Source organism: Rhinoraja longicauda, chromosome 13 (genome assembly GCF_053455715.1).
Source record: "Rhinoraja longicauda isolate Sanriku21f chromosome 13, sRhiLon1.1, whole genome shotgun sequence".
Taxonomy (NCBI): domain Eukaryota; kingdom Metazoa; phylum Chordata; class Chondrichthyes; order Rajiformes; family Arhynchobatidae; genus Rhinoraja; species Rhinoraja longicauda.
The window spans coordinates 27237870-27254385 of NC_135965.1; the positions used below are offsets into that span (position 1 = coordinate 27237870).

General features: G+C 47.2%; 1 protein-coding gene across 1 annotated transcript in view; it reads left to right on the forward strand.

Moving 5' to 3' along the window:
* The window catches only part of LOC144599061 (unconventional myosin-VIIa-like), a 125808-nt gene that overhangs the window by 68172 nt on the left and 41120 nt on the right, over positions 1-16516 (forward strand). The window contains exons 22-29 of the mRNA XM_078409784.1: positions 1158-1242; positions 5065-5283; positions 6063-6170; positions 7555-7725; positions 8972-9178; positions 10565-10735; positions 15323-15450; positions 16112-16238. Of these exons, the coding sequence (XP_078265910.1) occupies positions 1158-1242; positions 5065-5283; positions 6063-6170; positions 7555-7725; positions 8972-9178; positions 10565-10735; positions 15323-15450; positions 16112-16238 (1216 nt within the window). The remainder of the gene's footprint in view (positions 1-1157; positions 1243-5064; positions 5284-6062; positions 6171-7554; positions 7726-8971; positions 9179-10564; positions 10736-15322; positions 15451-16111; positions 16239-16516) is intronic.

Genomic DNA, 16516 nt, shown 5'->3' on the forward strand with positions numbered 1-16516 from the left:
TTCATGATTAAGAGATTGGAGCATCTGTGTTCAGGGTCAAAGGTTGGAGGCTTGATACTGCTCAGGGTCAGAGGATGGAGCTGGGTCATATTCAGGGTCAGATGTCAGAGGCTGGATTGAGTTTGTGCTGATGAATTCTATTGACATTCTACAACATGGGATCGCCTGCAGTTGGGAATATTCAATGACAATCACATTCATGAACTGCACAATTTATTCAATTATAAAACTGGCCCAGATTTCTCTATGATTTCTTTAATTTCAAATAACCCCTGCAATCTCCCCCCCCCCCCCCCCCCCCAGCTGTCCTACTAGTTCCACTGTTCACATCCCTATCTCCCTTCGTTATCACTTCTTCTCCAGCCATTGTGGACCCCACCCTTCCTTGGTCATCTGTTGGCAGCCCTGATTTGTTCTGGTCTTCTCCTACCTCCAGTCCCCCCCACCCCCTACCCCCATACTTTCAGTCTCAAGAAAAGGGGCAAACCATCCTTTTTCTCCAGAGATGCTGCCTGACCTGTTGAGTTACTCCAGCATTTTGCGTCTTTCTTTGGCCCAGATTCAATCTTGATAAGTCTGCCCATCCGTTCCAGTTCCCCTCCCAGTGGTGTGCGATCTGACAGCTCCTTTCTGTCAACCAGCGGGGATGATTTGGGCAAGCTTTCACTTTGATTGACCACCATCAATGCTTTTTCCCTCTCTCCGAATTGGGCAGAGTGCTATAGACCATCTTCTTGCCTCACTGACCAGAGGCAAATGTTTGTGACTGATCTCCCCAGCGGAGAGTGTCCTGGGTGGTCCTTTCTCCCTTGCTAACCTGTCATGGTTTCCCCTTTAGTGAGACAAGTGCAAAGTGACCACAGCGGTTCATCCATGTTGACCAGGAACATGGACAGGGGAATTCTCACTGGACAGTCCTTCCCTTGCACACTGGGTAGTAACCTCCTCCTCCTATCTAGCAGAAAGTGATTGGGATAATCCTTTCCTCCTTTGCTGACCAACACAGTTACTTGGACAGCCTCTCCTCATCTCCAACCAGATGAGGGTGGTCTGGACAGTCTCTCCCCACGTCCCCACCTCCTGCGAGGGTTGTGTCGGATTAATGAATCAACTGTTGTACATGGAACAATTAATTGTGTTTCCTTGTGTTTCAACAGGAAGAACTTCCTGAGACTGAGGGCCGCTGCCCAGATGATTCAGAGTCACTGGAGAGGACAACGGTGTCGCAAGAAGTACCGACTGGTAACTCTCTCTACGTGTTTGAATGTCTGTACCTGTCGTGTAGGAGTCAGGTTCCCAATGGTTTTACTTTAGTTTGAAGGTGCAGCATGCAATCAGGCCCTTCAGCCACCGAGTCCATGCTGACCATTGGTCTCCCGCACACTAGTTCCAGGTTATCACAATTTTGCATCCTACACATTAGGGGAAATTTACAGAAGCCAACTATCCTACAAATCTGCACGTCCTGGGAATGTGGGAGGAAACCGAGTAACAATAGACAATAGACAAAAGGTGCAGGGGTAGGTCATTCGGCCCTTCGAGCCAGCACCATCATTCAATGTGATCATGGCTGATCATTCTCAAACGGTACCCCGTTCCTGCCTTCTCCCCATACCCCATGACTCCTCTATATTAAGAGTTCTATCTAGCTCTCTCGAAAGCATTCAGAGAATTGTCCTCCACTGCCTTCTGAGGCAGAGAATTCCGCAGATTTACAACTCTCTGACTGAAAAAGGTTTTCCTCATCTCCGTTCTAAATGGCCTACCCCTTATTCTTAAACTGTGGCCCCTGATTCTGGACTCCCCCAACATTGGGAACATGTTTCCTGCCTCTAGCATGTCCAACCCCTTAATAATCTTATATGCTTCGATAAGATCCCCTCTCATCCTTCTAAATTCCAGTGTATACAAGCCTAGTCGCTCCAGTCTTTCAACATATGACAGTCCCACCATTCCGGGAATTAACCCAGTAAACCTACGCTGCATGCCCTCAATAGCAAGAATATCGTTCCTCAAATTTGGACACCAAAACTGCACACAGTACTCCAGGTGCGGTCTCACTAGGGCCCTGTACAACTGCTGAAGGGGCTCTTTGCTCCTATACTCAACTCCTCTTGTTATGAAGGCCAACATTCAATTGGCTTTCTTCACTGCCTGCTGTACCTGCATGCTTCCTTTCAGTGACTGATGCACTAGGACACCCAGATCTCGTTGTACGTCCCCTTTTCCTAACTTAGCCGGAGAAAATGTGGGAGAATGTTCCACCGGGAGAAATGCGCAAACTCTGCACAGATAGCACCTGTAGCCAAGATTGAACCTGGGTCTCTGCCGTTGTGAGGCAGCAACTGCACCACTGAGCCGGACTCTAGCATCGAGTCATTATGGCCCAACGTCTATGTCGACTGAGTTACCCCATCTAAGTTAGTTCCATTTCCCTGCATTTGGCCCATATTATTCTAAAGCTTATCTATACATGTATTTTTATTGTACCTGCCTCAGCAACTCCCTCTGGCAACTCGTTCCAAATACCCACCAGGCTCTGTGTGAAAAAGTTGTACCTCAGTTTCCTATTCATTTTCTCCCCACTCGTGTTAAACCTATGCTGTCTAATCTTTGATTCCCCTATCCTGCAGTCACCCTCATGATTTTATGTGTATATAAAATCACCACCTTTCACTCCAAGAAATAAAGTCCTTGTGCCCAATTTCTCCTTATAGCTCAGGCCCTTGAGTCATGGCCACATCCTCGTAAATCTACTCTGCACTCTTTCCAATTTATGGCATCTTTCCTATAGGAGGGTGGCTAAAACCACACACAATACTCCAGTTGTGGCCTCACCAATCTCTTGTTCAACTGTAACTTAATTTCCCAACTTCTATACTCAATTCCCTGACTGATGAAGCCCAATGTGCTAAAAGCCTTTTTCACCTCCTATCTACCATTCACTCAGCTTTCAGGGATATGTACTCTGAAATTCCTCTGCTCTACAACACTCCCCAGTATCCACTGTGAAGGTCCTGGCCTGATTTGACTTCCAAAAATGCAATACCTCAAACGTACCAGAATTAAACTCCATTAGCCATTCCTCGGCCAACTGACACTATCTCCCATGTACAAAGCCATGCTAAGTATCCCTAACCAACCCATCCTTCAAATGTGCATGTGTATTCTTATTCCTCAGAATCGTCTCCAGTAACTTTCCACCCACATACCTACAGTTCTACAGTTTCCAGGTTTTCCATTGCGTTCTTAAATACAGGCACATCATTAGCCATCCGCCAGTCTTCCTGCACCTCACCCTTGCTAAAGAAAACTTTAAAACACAACACAAAGATCGGGAGAGACAATCAAGACTTTATTTGAGAGCACCAAATACAGTGATGACTGGGGGAAATCTAAGAGATTGCTCAACAAACAAAGATTCATCTGCTCCTTTTATACAGACTTTTCTTTTGATATTCTGTTTACCACAGCAAACACCTTAGGAATTTTCCTTCCTCCCAAATGGTTTTACAACACTCACAGACCTCTGGAAAACACAGAACAGTAAACGCAGCCAAATGTCAGATAAGCAAATGTCCTGTTACCCTTTCGACCTTATTTTATTGTTTTATGATTGCCATTTGTCCTTTGACAACAAAAAACAGAATATGACTAAAGTAAATTGCTACGCATGCTGAGTTTCAACCTTCTTTAAAGACAGAATTATTATAATGCATGAAGAGGACTTTAAACATTTTAAGCACTCGACTTATCCCTTTCTATCTTCTTGAAGCTTTGCAATTTATCTTTGTCACCCTTGACTACAGATGATTCATATATCTCAGCCAGGACTCCTACAATTTCTTCTCTAGGTCCCAAAGTGTCCTTGAATATATCTGAATAGGCCTGGAAGATTTATTTACATCATACATCTTATGAAATTAATATATTCAGCACCTCCTCGATTGTTTTATAGATAGTGCTCATGAGATCACCATTAACATCCCCAGGTTTCTGTATCTTCACGTCCTTCTCCATGGTAAAAACATGAGGAGAAATAATATTGAAGACCTTGTCCATCTCCTGCGATTCACAAATAGATGATCACTTTGTTTTCTAAGGGCCATATTCTCTCTCTATAATTCATCTCATGCCCCCCCTTTTGCGCTTCTGATTTCCTTCAATTCTCTCAATCCCCTATATTCCCTGGGGGATACACTTGCTCCCAGCAGCACATGTCTGACACTTCATTTTCCTGTCCAGAGCCTCAGTTACTCTTGTCATCCAGGGTTCCTTATACCTTTCTGCTTTGCCCTTCACTATAACCAGAACATGCATATCATGAACCCTGAGTATCACACTTTAAAAAACTTTCTGGAGACACAAAGTGCTAAGTCAGAAGAACAGTCCTGACCTGAAACATCACCCATCCATTTCCTCCAGAGATATTGCCTGACCCATTGAGTTCCTCCATCACTTTGTGTTTTGTTTAAAACCATCCCACTTTCCAGAACCTGTCCAGGGGCTCTATCCGAGCCGGCCACTGGAGATGTTTGGCCCAGAGCCAGCAGGGATGGGGGACATGCCTAGGTGAAACTTTGTTTGCCTGTTCAAAATGGGTGTAAAAGGCATTGAGCTCATCCAGTAGAGATGTGTCGTTGTCAGAGATCAACCCTGACTTTTGCTTGCAGCCGGTGATGGTATTGAGGCCCTGCCACATCACCTGGCATCAATTTGATTGAATTGAACCTTCAGCATGTTTTGGAATTTGCTCTTGGCATCCCTGACATCCTTGCAGAGATCATACTTGTACAAAGTGGGATTGTTCTTCTTTGGGAACTGAGAGGTTGCCGTGGAGAAGTGGGCCGATTGGGCTGGTATTGATACAGGATGATAGGGCGGGTGTGGGGATGTGTGGTGCTGTGATCAGGCTGGGATTACCAGGGCTATGGAGAGGTTGTAGGGCCGATGATCGCAGGATATCAGTGAAGGTGAGGTGTTAATCCAGTAATGACTCCTCTAACACCATTATAATCTTCAGCGCGTTCATTTATTTGTGGCATTTCTGCTTTTCCCTCCCAGATGAGGCACGGATTTGGAAGATTACAGGCGCTGTATCACGCACAGAGAATGGTCAGACAATACCAGGACACCCGGCGGCGGGTGATACTGTTCCAGGCACAGTGCCAGGGTTACCTGGCACGGATAAATCACAACAAGCGAATCAAGGCTCTGGTCACTATCCAGGCCTACACAATGGGGCTGCTTATTCGAAGGAACTATCGCATAATGAGGAGAGATGTAAGTGATAGAGGCGGGGAGTGAGGGCAGGGAGGAAGCACGTTTCACACCCTTCATCTATTTTACCAGCAATGAAGTACAGCTGCAGAGTAGGGTACACAGCCAGCAATCCAGCACAGCACCATCCCAGACACAGCACCTGACAAGCCACGTTAGCATGTGTGTGCGAATGTGCTTGTGTGCATGTATGTGTGCGCATGTGACTGTGTGTATGTGACTGTGTGTATGTGCCTGTGTATATGTGCCTATGTGTGTGTGTGCATGTCTCTTTGTGCATGCATCTGTGTACATGCGTCTCAGTGAGTGTGTGTGTGTGTGTGTGTGTGTGTGTGTGTTCATGAGAGGGTGGGTTGTGTATGGTGTTGGCGTATGTATTGGTGTATGTATGGTGTAGACGTGTATATTGTACGATATCTTGTATGGCGTGTTTAAGTATGCAGATGTATTGTGCGTGGAGTGAGTGGATGTGTGCCTGTGTGCAGGTGTGAGTACAGATGTGTGTGTGCACGCAACTACCTGTGTGCACAGATGTGTGTATGCATGCACAGGTGTGTGTGCGCTCATGCAGGTCTGCGTGTTTGTGTGTGTGCGCACATATATGTGTATGTCTGGCAGGATCCGTGTGAGTGAATGGGTTGAGGTGGGGGTGGCTTTGTGGGGGGGAACTCACCTGATTGTCTCTCTCAGTGGGAAGCATTGGGTATTAGGGGGCAGAGAGGGTGTCAGGATGAGAGGGTGGAGTGGCTGTAAAATGTTTTTCACTCTTTAACCTCTCGCAGATTGAAGGAGGCGCTGAGGCAGGGAAGCTCGGCAAGAAAGGGGGACAGCGGAGAGTAAAGCTGGTGGCTGTCGCAACGGCTAAGGAGGAGTCTGGCGCAGGAGAATGGGTACGAGTGGTCTCAACGTCCAGCTTTGCAAACGCCTCAGCAAACGGCACTCTTCTGACAATTACCTTGGTTACTGTTCTGTCATTGGTGTAGAAGCCCCGCTGACAACTGGCTATGCACGTGGTTGTGGTTTAAGGGACCAGAGACCCCACAATGGATCCATGCCCTACCCAGACCAGGGACCTTACAAAGGCCCAGAATCACAGCTTGCCTTCCCACAAAAACACCTCCAACCAGAGCCTTAACTTGCTATAAAAACATAAAACATGTTGGGTAGATTTTGCAGGTTAGGCGGCATCTGTGGAGAGATCTGCCTCAGAAGGCAGTGGAGGCCAATTCTCTGGATGCTTTCAAGAGAGAGCTAGATAGAGCTCTTAAAGATAGCGGAGTCAAGGGGTATGGGGAGAGGGCAGGAACGGGGAACTGATTGTGGATGATCAGCCATGATCACATTGAATGGCGGTGCTGGCTCGAAGGGCCGAATGGCCTACTACTGCACCTATTGTCCATTGCCTATTGTCTAGAACAAAGAGTTAGCGCTTCAGGGTTGATAACACTTCATCATAACTGGAGAATAGTTAAAAATCAAACTTGTTTTAAGTTGCAGAGTAGTGAGGGGAGCAGTGCAGAGAAGGCAAGCAGTGACAAGGTGGAGACAAGGGGAGACTGAACGACAGGTGGTTGTGGTGGTGCTGGCTGAGAGAGGAGGCGGAGGCTTGTTACTCACAGCTGAGTGAGGTGTAAATGGAGAGCGATGAATGAGGAAAGAGGAAAAGCTGCAGTTTATATACCTAGCATTGACTGAATAAATTTAAAAATTGTTTATTAATTGTGAGAAATCGGGCATCTGACTTTTCAGGGTGAGCTATTTTAGGCCGGGATGAGAACAAAATGCCTTCACTCAGGAGGAAGGGGGTGAATTTTGTCCATAGAATGTCATTCGGAACAGGGATAGGTGTTATTGCATTGTTGGTGGGCATAGGATTGAAGGGCCGAATGGCCTATTGCCACTCCTTTAATTTTAACTTATAAAATATGTTTTAAATGAATTTGACTAAAAAATAACATTATTATTGCTTAAAAAGTAGAGTATTTTTAAATGAATGCCGGCCAATGTTGGATGATCTGTGGGGAACGGGGCTTTGGGATCTGCCGTCTGAGATCCAAGGTGCTCGCAGATAGCACCAATTCATGGGATGCCCCCCTGAAGATGGTCCTCGATGCTGGATTCCCAGCAGTGACCATCCCTGAAAGCAAACGTCTTCTGAGAAACAAACTCCCATTGGATCCTTTTGCAGCTTCCTGACCGATGACAACATCCTCCCTCCAGTCATCTGCTCTCTCCCTAAGCAGTCCTCATCTCTCTCTCTCTCTCTCTCTGTAGGCCAAGCAGGACATGATGAACGAGAGGAGGCTGAGAGAAGAGTATTTGAGGACACATCAACAGGAAGCGAACCCTGACCTCATCAATGATCTGGAAATCGTGGACGAGATCTTCAGCTTTCTACCAAATGTGCTGGAAGGTCAGGAGAATGAAGATCCGATGGAATTTGAGGTGACGTTTCCATTTTGGGAATTAAATACCATGATTTTCCAAAGAGGGCCTTCACTGACTGGACTGTGGGTGACAGGGCATTATGTGCAGTGGGCAGTTTTGTTCCGGAATTGTCCTTCTACCTGGCCCAGTTTCACAATCCCGTGACATGCGGTCTCTGACTGTAACCCTGGGATTCTGGATAACAGGGCTGAGATCCCGGGCCTGGAAACTGCTTCATGTACTTCCAACATAAATGGTGGCGTGCAGTCTAATATCAGCTCAACCAGCCCACGCTCCCTCCCCTCCACTCCACAGCTACACAGACCTTTTGTGGTCATGTTTGTCAAACTGAGGCATGGGCGTCCATCCTTCATCCACCAGTAGACCGGAGCAGCACTGGGCCATTTCTGGTTGTTGTCCCTCTGACTTTGCAGTGGGAATTTGACTGACCAAAGCTAGACTCCAGCAGTATTTTACGTCTTCTTGTCTTGGAAATAACAGCTCCCGGTCACCCACAGAATGACCCGATTTTACCAGCCCTGGAAACTTTTCCAGGAACCCTGAGTGTAATATCGCTGAGAACTGTGAGCTGAAACACAACCTCAGCTGTGTGGCCTATGTGGGCCTTTCTCCTGTGAGGGCAGGAGAAGCTTAAAAATCCACACTTTGATCAATTAATCTGTTAATTTGGTGATTAACTAGTTAAAAGTGCCAGTAGGTCTATAGGTTGATACTTGCGTAGAATTGATTAACTGATTAATTACCTGATCTCTGCCAGTGCATGCAGTTTGCTGATCAAAGTCGCAGATCCCCTTGAGCAGTGAGTGGATTCCGTGCCTACTTTCCCGAGCTCACAGGTTCAAGCAGAATGGCCACAGGGATTCCCTGCCTGTAACACTGGGACTTGTCTACAGGTGAATCCCGCCTGTAACACCAGAACCTGTCTAAAGGTGAATCCCACCTGTAACACTGGGACCCATCTACAGGTGAGCCCCCACCTGTAACACTGGCGGGGGTAGTTTACAGGCAAAATATTAGGACTGTCTGCAGGTGATCCCGCCTGTAACACTGAGACTGACTGCAGGTGATCACTGCCTGTAAACATTTGGACCTATTTACAGATGATACCTGCCCGTAACACTAGAACTGTTTACAGGTGATCCCTGTCTACAGCACTGTGACCTGTCCATAGGACCACCACTCAGGACTGTATCACTCAGATCACTTTGCCCTGCTCATGGTTGGTTATGTTTGACCTTCTCAGGACTTGGAGGTGAAGGGGCAGAGGTTGGAGGAGTTTGATTTGGATGACACGTCACTTTCTTCTGACTCCGTTGAAGAGGACGACCTTTCCCAGTTCACCTTCTCGAAATACGCTGCCACTTACTTCCAGGGGTCGTCCACCGCCTCCCACATCCGACAGCCTCTCCGACATCCCCTGCTCTTCCACGAGGACCAAGTAGATGTCCTGGTAGGTGAACTCCCCACTACTGGAAGCCAATTGCCTGGCTCGTAGGCTTCCCAACCATCCAGCCCACTCTATTTTGGTGTAAGTGAAGGAAGAGTGAAGGAGTTTATTACAATGGGAGGTATCTAAAATATGTTTATTATTCCATGGGAAGGAGCTTAGATGGATGTCAGAGGGTTATACAGCACGGAAGCAGGACCTCCAGCCCACCCACCCCAATTGACCATCAGCCACTCGTTTACATTAATCCTACCCTACCCCCTTTATTCTACCCAAACACTCATCAATGACCCCAGATTCTACCACTCACCCACACACAAGGGCCAATTTACATCGACTAATCTGCACATCTTTGGGATGTGACAGGAAACCAGAGCACCCGGAGGAAACGCACACAGTCACAGGGAAACCGTGCAAACTCCAGAACAAACCGTACCCAACGTCAGGATTTGAATCAGGCCTCCGGCGCTGTGAGGCAGCAGCTCTACTAGCTGTGCCACTGCGCCACCCAAGAACCTTAGTTTAGTTTAGAGATATAGGGTGGAAACAGGCTCTTCGGCCTACCGAATCCAGGCTGACCAACGATTAATTGTACACTAGTTTTATCCTACACACTAGGAACGATTTACAGAAGCCAATTAACCGACAAACCTGTACTTCTTTGGAATGTGGAAAGAAATAGGAGCACCTGGAGAAAACTCATTTGAGAATATACAAACTCCTTAAAGACAGCATCCGCAGTCTGGATCGAATCCAGGTTCTGGTGCTGTAAGGCAGCAACTCAACTACTGCGCCACCATGCTGCCATTTTGTGCATTGTGTACGTTTGCTGGGAGTTTGGAGCTGGGTTGGAAATTTCTTACTGCATTTTTAGACTTTACTTTAGAAGTACAGCGTGGAAACAGGCCCTTCAGCCCAGCGAGTGCATGCCGACCAGCGATCACCCCGTACATTAGCACTACCCTACACACTAGGAACAATTTACAATTTAGAGAAGCCAATTAACCTACAAACCTGTATGTATTTGGAATGTGGAACGAACCTGGGGAAAACCCAGGTGGTCACAGAGTGACTGTACAAATTCCCTACAGACAGCACCCACAGTCAGGATCAAACCCAGGTCTCTGGTGCTGTAAGGTAGCAGCTCTACGGGTGCGCCATTGTGCCGCCCTAAATCTTTTAATGGGTTGCAGATAATAACATTAAAGGAGGCACAAGTAACTGGAGATGGTGGAATTTGGAGCAAAATAATGATATTAAATTGTCGAGGTTCCATTTTGCAGTGTGGTGTCATGACGTAAGTCACATTGTTTAAAGCCAGTCGGCAGCTCCAGCGGTTTTGGACTGGCTGTTTGTGACATTACCAACATGTGGAATCTGTGTCTACAGGCTTCCCTGGCTGTGTGGAATGTTATCCTCAGATTCATGGGAGATCTTCCAGAGCCCAAGCCATTTGCCAAGACCTCAGAGAAGACGAGGGACTCCATCATGACACAGATCTACGAGTCCCTTGGCAGAAAGTCCAAGGTTGTCATGACTGCAAACCAGGCCACAGATGAGGTACGGCGCGTCCGGGAACTGTCGACACACTCAATGTTTATTGCTCAATGATCAGCAAAGCTCCCAGTCAACTGGAGCAGTGTTGGCAGAGACGTCTTCACCCTGTACAGGGACTGGCATGGTGTGAAGTGTTGTACAGTACTGATCTGGCAACCACTATGGTATTGATGATTTGGTGGCCAAATTTGTGGATGATACAAAGATAGATGAAGGGGCAGGTAGTGTAGAGCAAGCAGGGAGTCTGAAGAAGGACTTGGACAGAGTGTACAACGAAGTGGCAGATGGAACACAGTATAGCAAAGTATGTGGTCATGTGCTGTGGTGGTAGGAATAAGAGTGCAGACTACTTTCTAAACAGGGAAAGGATTCAGAAATCAAAGATGCAAAGGGACTTGGGAGTGCTGGTGCAGGAATCCCAAACGGTTCATTTGCAGATTGAATCGGTAGTGAGGAAGGCGAATACAATGTTAGCATTCATTTCAAGAGGACTGGAATATAAAAGCAAGGATATAATGCTGAGGTTATATAAAGCACTGGTCAGATCGCATTTTGAGAATTGTGAGCAGTTTTGGACCACATATCTGAGGAGGGATGTGTTGGCATTGGAGAGAGACCAGAGGAGGTTTAGAGAATGATCCCAGGAAGATTGGGTTTAATTTATGGTGAGCGTTTTTGACGTCACCTCTCTGGAGTTTAGAAGGATGAGAGGGGATCACATTGAAACTTAACGAATGGTGAAAGGCCTGGATGAAGTGGATGTGGAGAGGATCCGTTAGTGGGAGAGTCTAGGACCAGAGGGTACAGCCTCAGAATAAAAGCACGTACCTTTAGATAAGAGATGAGGAAGAATTTCTTTAGCCAGAGGGTGGTGAATCTATGGAATTCAACACCACAGACGGCTGTGGAGGCCGTCTTTGAGTATTTTTAAAGGTTCTTCATTAGTAAGGGTGCCAAGGGTAACGGGCAGAAGGCAGGAGATTGGGGTTGGGAGGAATAATAGATCAACCATGATTGAATGGCGAGTAGACTCGATTTGACTAAAAGGCCTAATTCTGCTCCTGTGAGTTATGGACATTATACTAACCAGTCACTGTTCAGCAAATCCCAACCAACGGGCCAAAGGTTCAGGGTCTGGGGCCCAGGCTATCAGACTCCAGGGCTGTAGCTTTCCATCCACAGAAATCACCCTCACCACCAGTTCCCCTCATCCCCTCTCCCACCCGATCATCTGCTGGATACCTCCTGGTCTTCAAATCCTGGCCACCTTCCCCAACAATCTCCCAAACCCTCGCTAACCTTACCTTCTCTCAAAACCATTCAGTTCCTCCAACAACAATCGTTTCTTCCCTCCCACAATGGTGGGCCGAAGACACACACAATGGTCTTTCCCGCAACAATGGCAGGGTCCCCTCTGCCCTGCTGCCCCCTCTGCCCAGCTCTCCCCCTCTGCCCAGCTCTCCCCCTCTGCCCAGCTCCCTCCTCTGATGGTGCAGGGAAAAGCTGTGTGTTACCAGGCATGATGACGATGGCAGTATGTACAGTGGAGTATAGGAGCACCCCTCTGTGGGCTCTAGTGGCCCTTTCTGTACCAATTCAGACAGTGTTCACTCGATCCAAGGCTCTCTGGATGATTTTTTTTTTCTTCAATTCATTGCTTTTTTCTTATTTTCCCTGATTTTTTACTGTGTGCTATGAAGTGCTCCATGAGCTCCATAACCATGAGCTGCGGGATGTTGAATGATCTGAATGTGTTAATTTACTGAGGGTAGGGTTGATTATTGGGCTTTCCCCAGTGTTATAATCCAGTAATAAACAGTGTTGTCTAACCTTTCCCCCGCTGAGGACCTGAGGTCCGCCTGCTTCCCTCATTCACCAATCTTTGTCTGAGCTCCTTTGAATGCATCCTTACCCTCTCTCTCAGTGGCAGCTGAGACCACTCCTCACCCAACCCCCTTGTGTCATGTCTTATGCTGGTGGAATTCTGTAGATGATCGCTCCTGTTACTGGGACCAAGAGAACTCGGGAGGGAAAGTGGGAGTCTGCAGCAACAGCACCAGGCAGGTTCCTGGGATGAGAGGATTGTCCGAACATCATGATGAAAGAAATTAGTTATCTATTCTTTTCAGTTCAGAAGAGTGAGCAGCGATCTTTTTAAAACATTCAGATCCTGAAGGAACATAGTGGCAAATGTCAGGATGTTTTCACATGGAAGAGTCTTGAACAAGGAAACATGGTTACAAGATTTGGAGCTGGTCATTTAAAGCTGAGGCGCGCGGGAACTTCCACTTATCAAGGGTGGGAATCTCCAGCACTTTTTGCCGCAGAGGGAAGTGGGCCCTTGATCACCGGAGGTATTTAGAGAGGGAATAGATAATGTTTTGAAAGATCAGGGAATTGAGGGCTGAGGACAACTAGCACAGAGGAGGAGGTGAGGCCTGGGACAGATCAACCATGATCATACTGAATGGTGAGGCAGGCTTGAGGAGCCAAGTGGCCCACTCCTGCACTTATTTTCTTGTGTTCTGACCAGGACCATAGACCATCTGAGAAATATAATTGCTGGTTCCAACAAAAATACTCGGCCTGGGTAGAGTAGAGTGAAAGGAAGGGCTATTTATTCTGATCTCTATTACTCAAATAGAGAATGATATGTGTTAACGTTTGAGCCTGATCCGCCCTTGGGCAAGAAAATAATTGACGATAGATTAGAATCTACCACTACAGTAGTATAGACTGAAGGAAGAATGATATCAAGACATACAACACCAAACAGCCCCTTCGGCCCACCAAGGCCATGCCAACCCCCCCATACCAACCCCCTATTTACACTAATCCTACTTTAACCTCATTTTATTCTTCACCTAGTCCCATCACCTCCCCCAAGATTATATAGCTCACCTATCCACCCGGGGCAATTTACAGTGGACTATTAACCAACCAAGCAACATGTGTTTGGGAGAAAACCCACACAGTCACAGGGAGAAAGTGCAAACTCCACATAATTAGCATTGGAGGTCGGAATCAAGTGTGGTCTCTGCCGCTGTGAGGCAGCAGTTCTACCAGCTCTGCCCCCTGTGTGATGGAGGTTGTGTGGGTAGCTGAGCTTTGATTAACGTGTTCGTTGGGTGATGTGTGGAGAATGAACAATGTCTTCCGTGTCAGCCGGGGAAGGAACGGCAGGGACTGCGATTCCCAGATACTGCAGTCAGGGAAAATTATGATCAGCGGCAGGAATCAGCCAACATCCATCAGAGCCCACCCCAGCCCAGCCCACCACCTAGTGAGGCCGTGGCTCATCCTGTATCCCTCCTTTCCTCATTTTGTCCAATTGCCTAGGTGTCTGGAAGCCTTTAGATCTCTATCAGGCTGCTACAGATTGGGCCACAACTCTCACTTCCTCATGTTTCCAGTGCTTGAGTCCTGAAAAGAGGAAGAAATGGAGCAAGCATCAGCCCTCTAGCTTAAATGTGAGCAACAATTCAACCCCAAATCGAAAAATCATGCTGATAACATGAGAACAGCCATGGACTCCACTGGCCATGACGTGTACAGCTATTGTTCCTAATGCGGTTTTCGGCTTGCAGTCACTCCTAATATTCGAGCAACTAGGATCTGGAACGAATCTGCCATTTTCCACATCATTGTGCTGGTGGGAATTATGCTTCCTCTTGTGGTAGAGTCATTGTTGAAGGCTGAAGCTTTCATCTCCTGTTTAGTTGTTGATCTAAGTTCTGTACTTGTGTATGGAAAGGATGGTTATCCCTCTGCCATCGTTGGGAAGGATGAGGTCCTTCAGAATTACATTGTAGTTTATTCCATTTCCCGTGTCTTCATTCGCACATACTGGCCGTAACATTAACACCATCCCTTCCCCCCCCCCCCCCCCCCCCCCCACTCCACATCAGAGAAGTTAAACTCTGAACTATCTTCCCAGATTGTTACATTTCATTCTGTTCTGATCCCGTTGCTCGAGGAAGGAGGAAGCCAACCATATCCACACTGACCATGATGCCAGTCTAGTTAACCCCATCTGCCTGCACATGATCCACATCCCTCTATGCCAGCATTTCTCAACCTTTTTACCCTTGCGGAACCCTTGAAATAATTTTCATGTCTCAGGGAACCCCTACGTAAAAATGATTATATACTTTTATTAATCTCTTTCTTTCTCTTTCATAAACTTAAAGTTCATAAGGCAAACATCTTGCTCTACACATCTCCTTTAAACTTTTTTCCTTTCATTGTAAAACTTTGCCCTCCAGGGTTTGACATTTCCACCCTGGGGAAAAAAACCCTCTGATTGTCCACCTTGTCTATGCCTCTAATCATTTTATAAACTTCTATCAGGTCAACCCTCAGCGTCTGACACTCGAGACTAAACGATCCAAGTTTGTCTTAATTTCCCCTGAAAGCTAATGCTCTTCCAATCTGGGATGTGGTGCCGTAAACGCCGAAACCAAGCTCACCCCCCCACAACAACTGCAGACCGGCCCTGCTCCTGAACCCAACACACCGATGAGTTCGTGGAGCTGAAAGCCTTGGTTCATGATCTCTTTGTGAGAAGTGTTTTTCTGGTTTATGCTGCAGAGCCCATGTGATCCAACACCTGGAGAGGGAATGCTGTTGGATGAGAATCCCGTCTCAGACAGACCAATGTCAAACCTGGAGAAGCTGCACTTCATTATTGGTAATGCCATTGCCAGGCCCAGCATCAGGTAATTGGTCTGAAGAAGGGTCTCGACCCGAAACGTCACCCATTCCTCCTATCCAGAGACACTGAGTTTTAGTTTTAGTTTAGATTGGTTACAGCAGGCCCTTTGGCCCACCGAGTCTGCACCGACCAGCGATCCCTGCCCATTAACACTATCCTACACACATTAGGAACGAGTTACATTTATACCAAGCCAATTAACCTACAAACCTGGGAGGAAACTAAAGATCTCGGAGAAAACCCATGCGTTCTTTGGGAGAACGTACAAACTCCATACAGACAGCACCCGTAGTCAGGATCGAACCCAGGTCTCCGGCGCTACAAGCGCTGTAAGGCAGCAACTCTACCACTGCGCCACCGTGTCGCTTCTTGTGTCTATCGTCAGGAAATTGGCCGATGGTTCCTGATGCTGACCATCGACCACCCACTAATCTTACTTTTATTCAATTTTTAAATTCTCCCCACATTCTCAAAATTCTTCCCAGATTCTACCACCCACCTACACACTCTGGGCAATTTACAGCAGCCAATTAACCTATTGATCCGTATGTCTTTTGAATCTGGGAGGAAACCGGGTGCTGGTCGACAGAATCTGTTTTGGATGCAGAAGGGAAAAGTGTTGCGAAAGGGAGGCCCTTCTGATCGTTTCCTTGTTCTTGATGCAGGGATGAGATTTATTGCCAGATCTGCAAGCAGCTGTCCAATTGTTACAACAAGAACGCCTTCGCCAGAGGCTGGATACTCCTGTCCCTCTGTGTCGGCTGCTTTCCATCATCAGAAAGCTTTCTGAAGGTTAGTCCCACAAGCACACACCCACATCTAGACTTGTATTTGATGCACCCACATTTACAGGCAGACAGACGCATGCTGTCCCTTGTGCTACATGCATGCCTACAGGCAGATGTGGCTGTTAGGCCCACTGTGCTACCCACACACCTACAGGCCAGTTTGCAACTGTTGGTCTCACTCTCTCCCCTCTAAACGCAGTTTGGTCCGGTGTTGCTCAGTGTCATTTGTACGTGAGACCCTTCCTTTAGCCCAGGGGTGGGCTCCTGTCCTATCCCCATTGG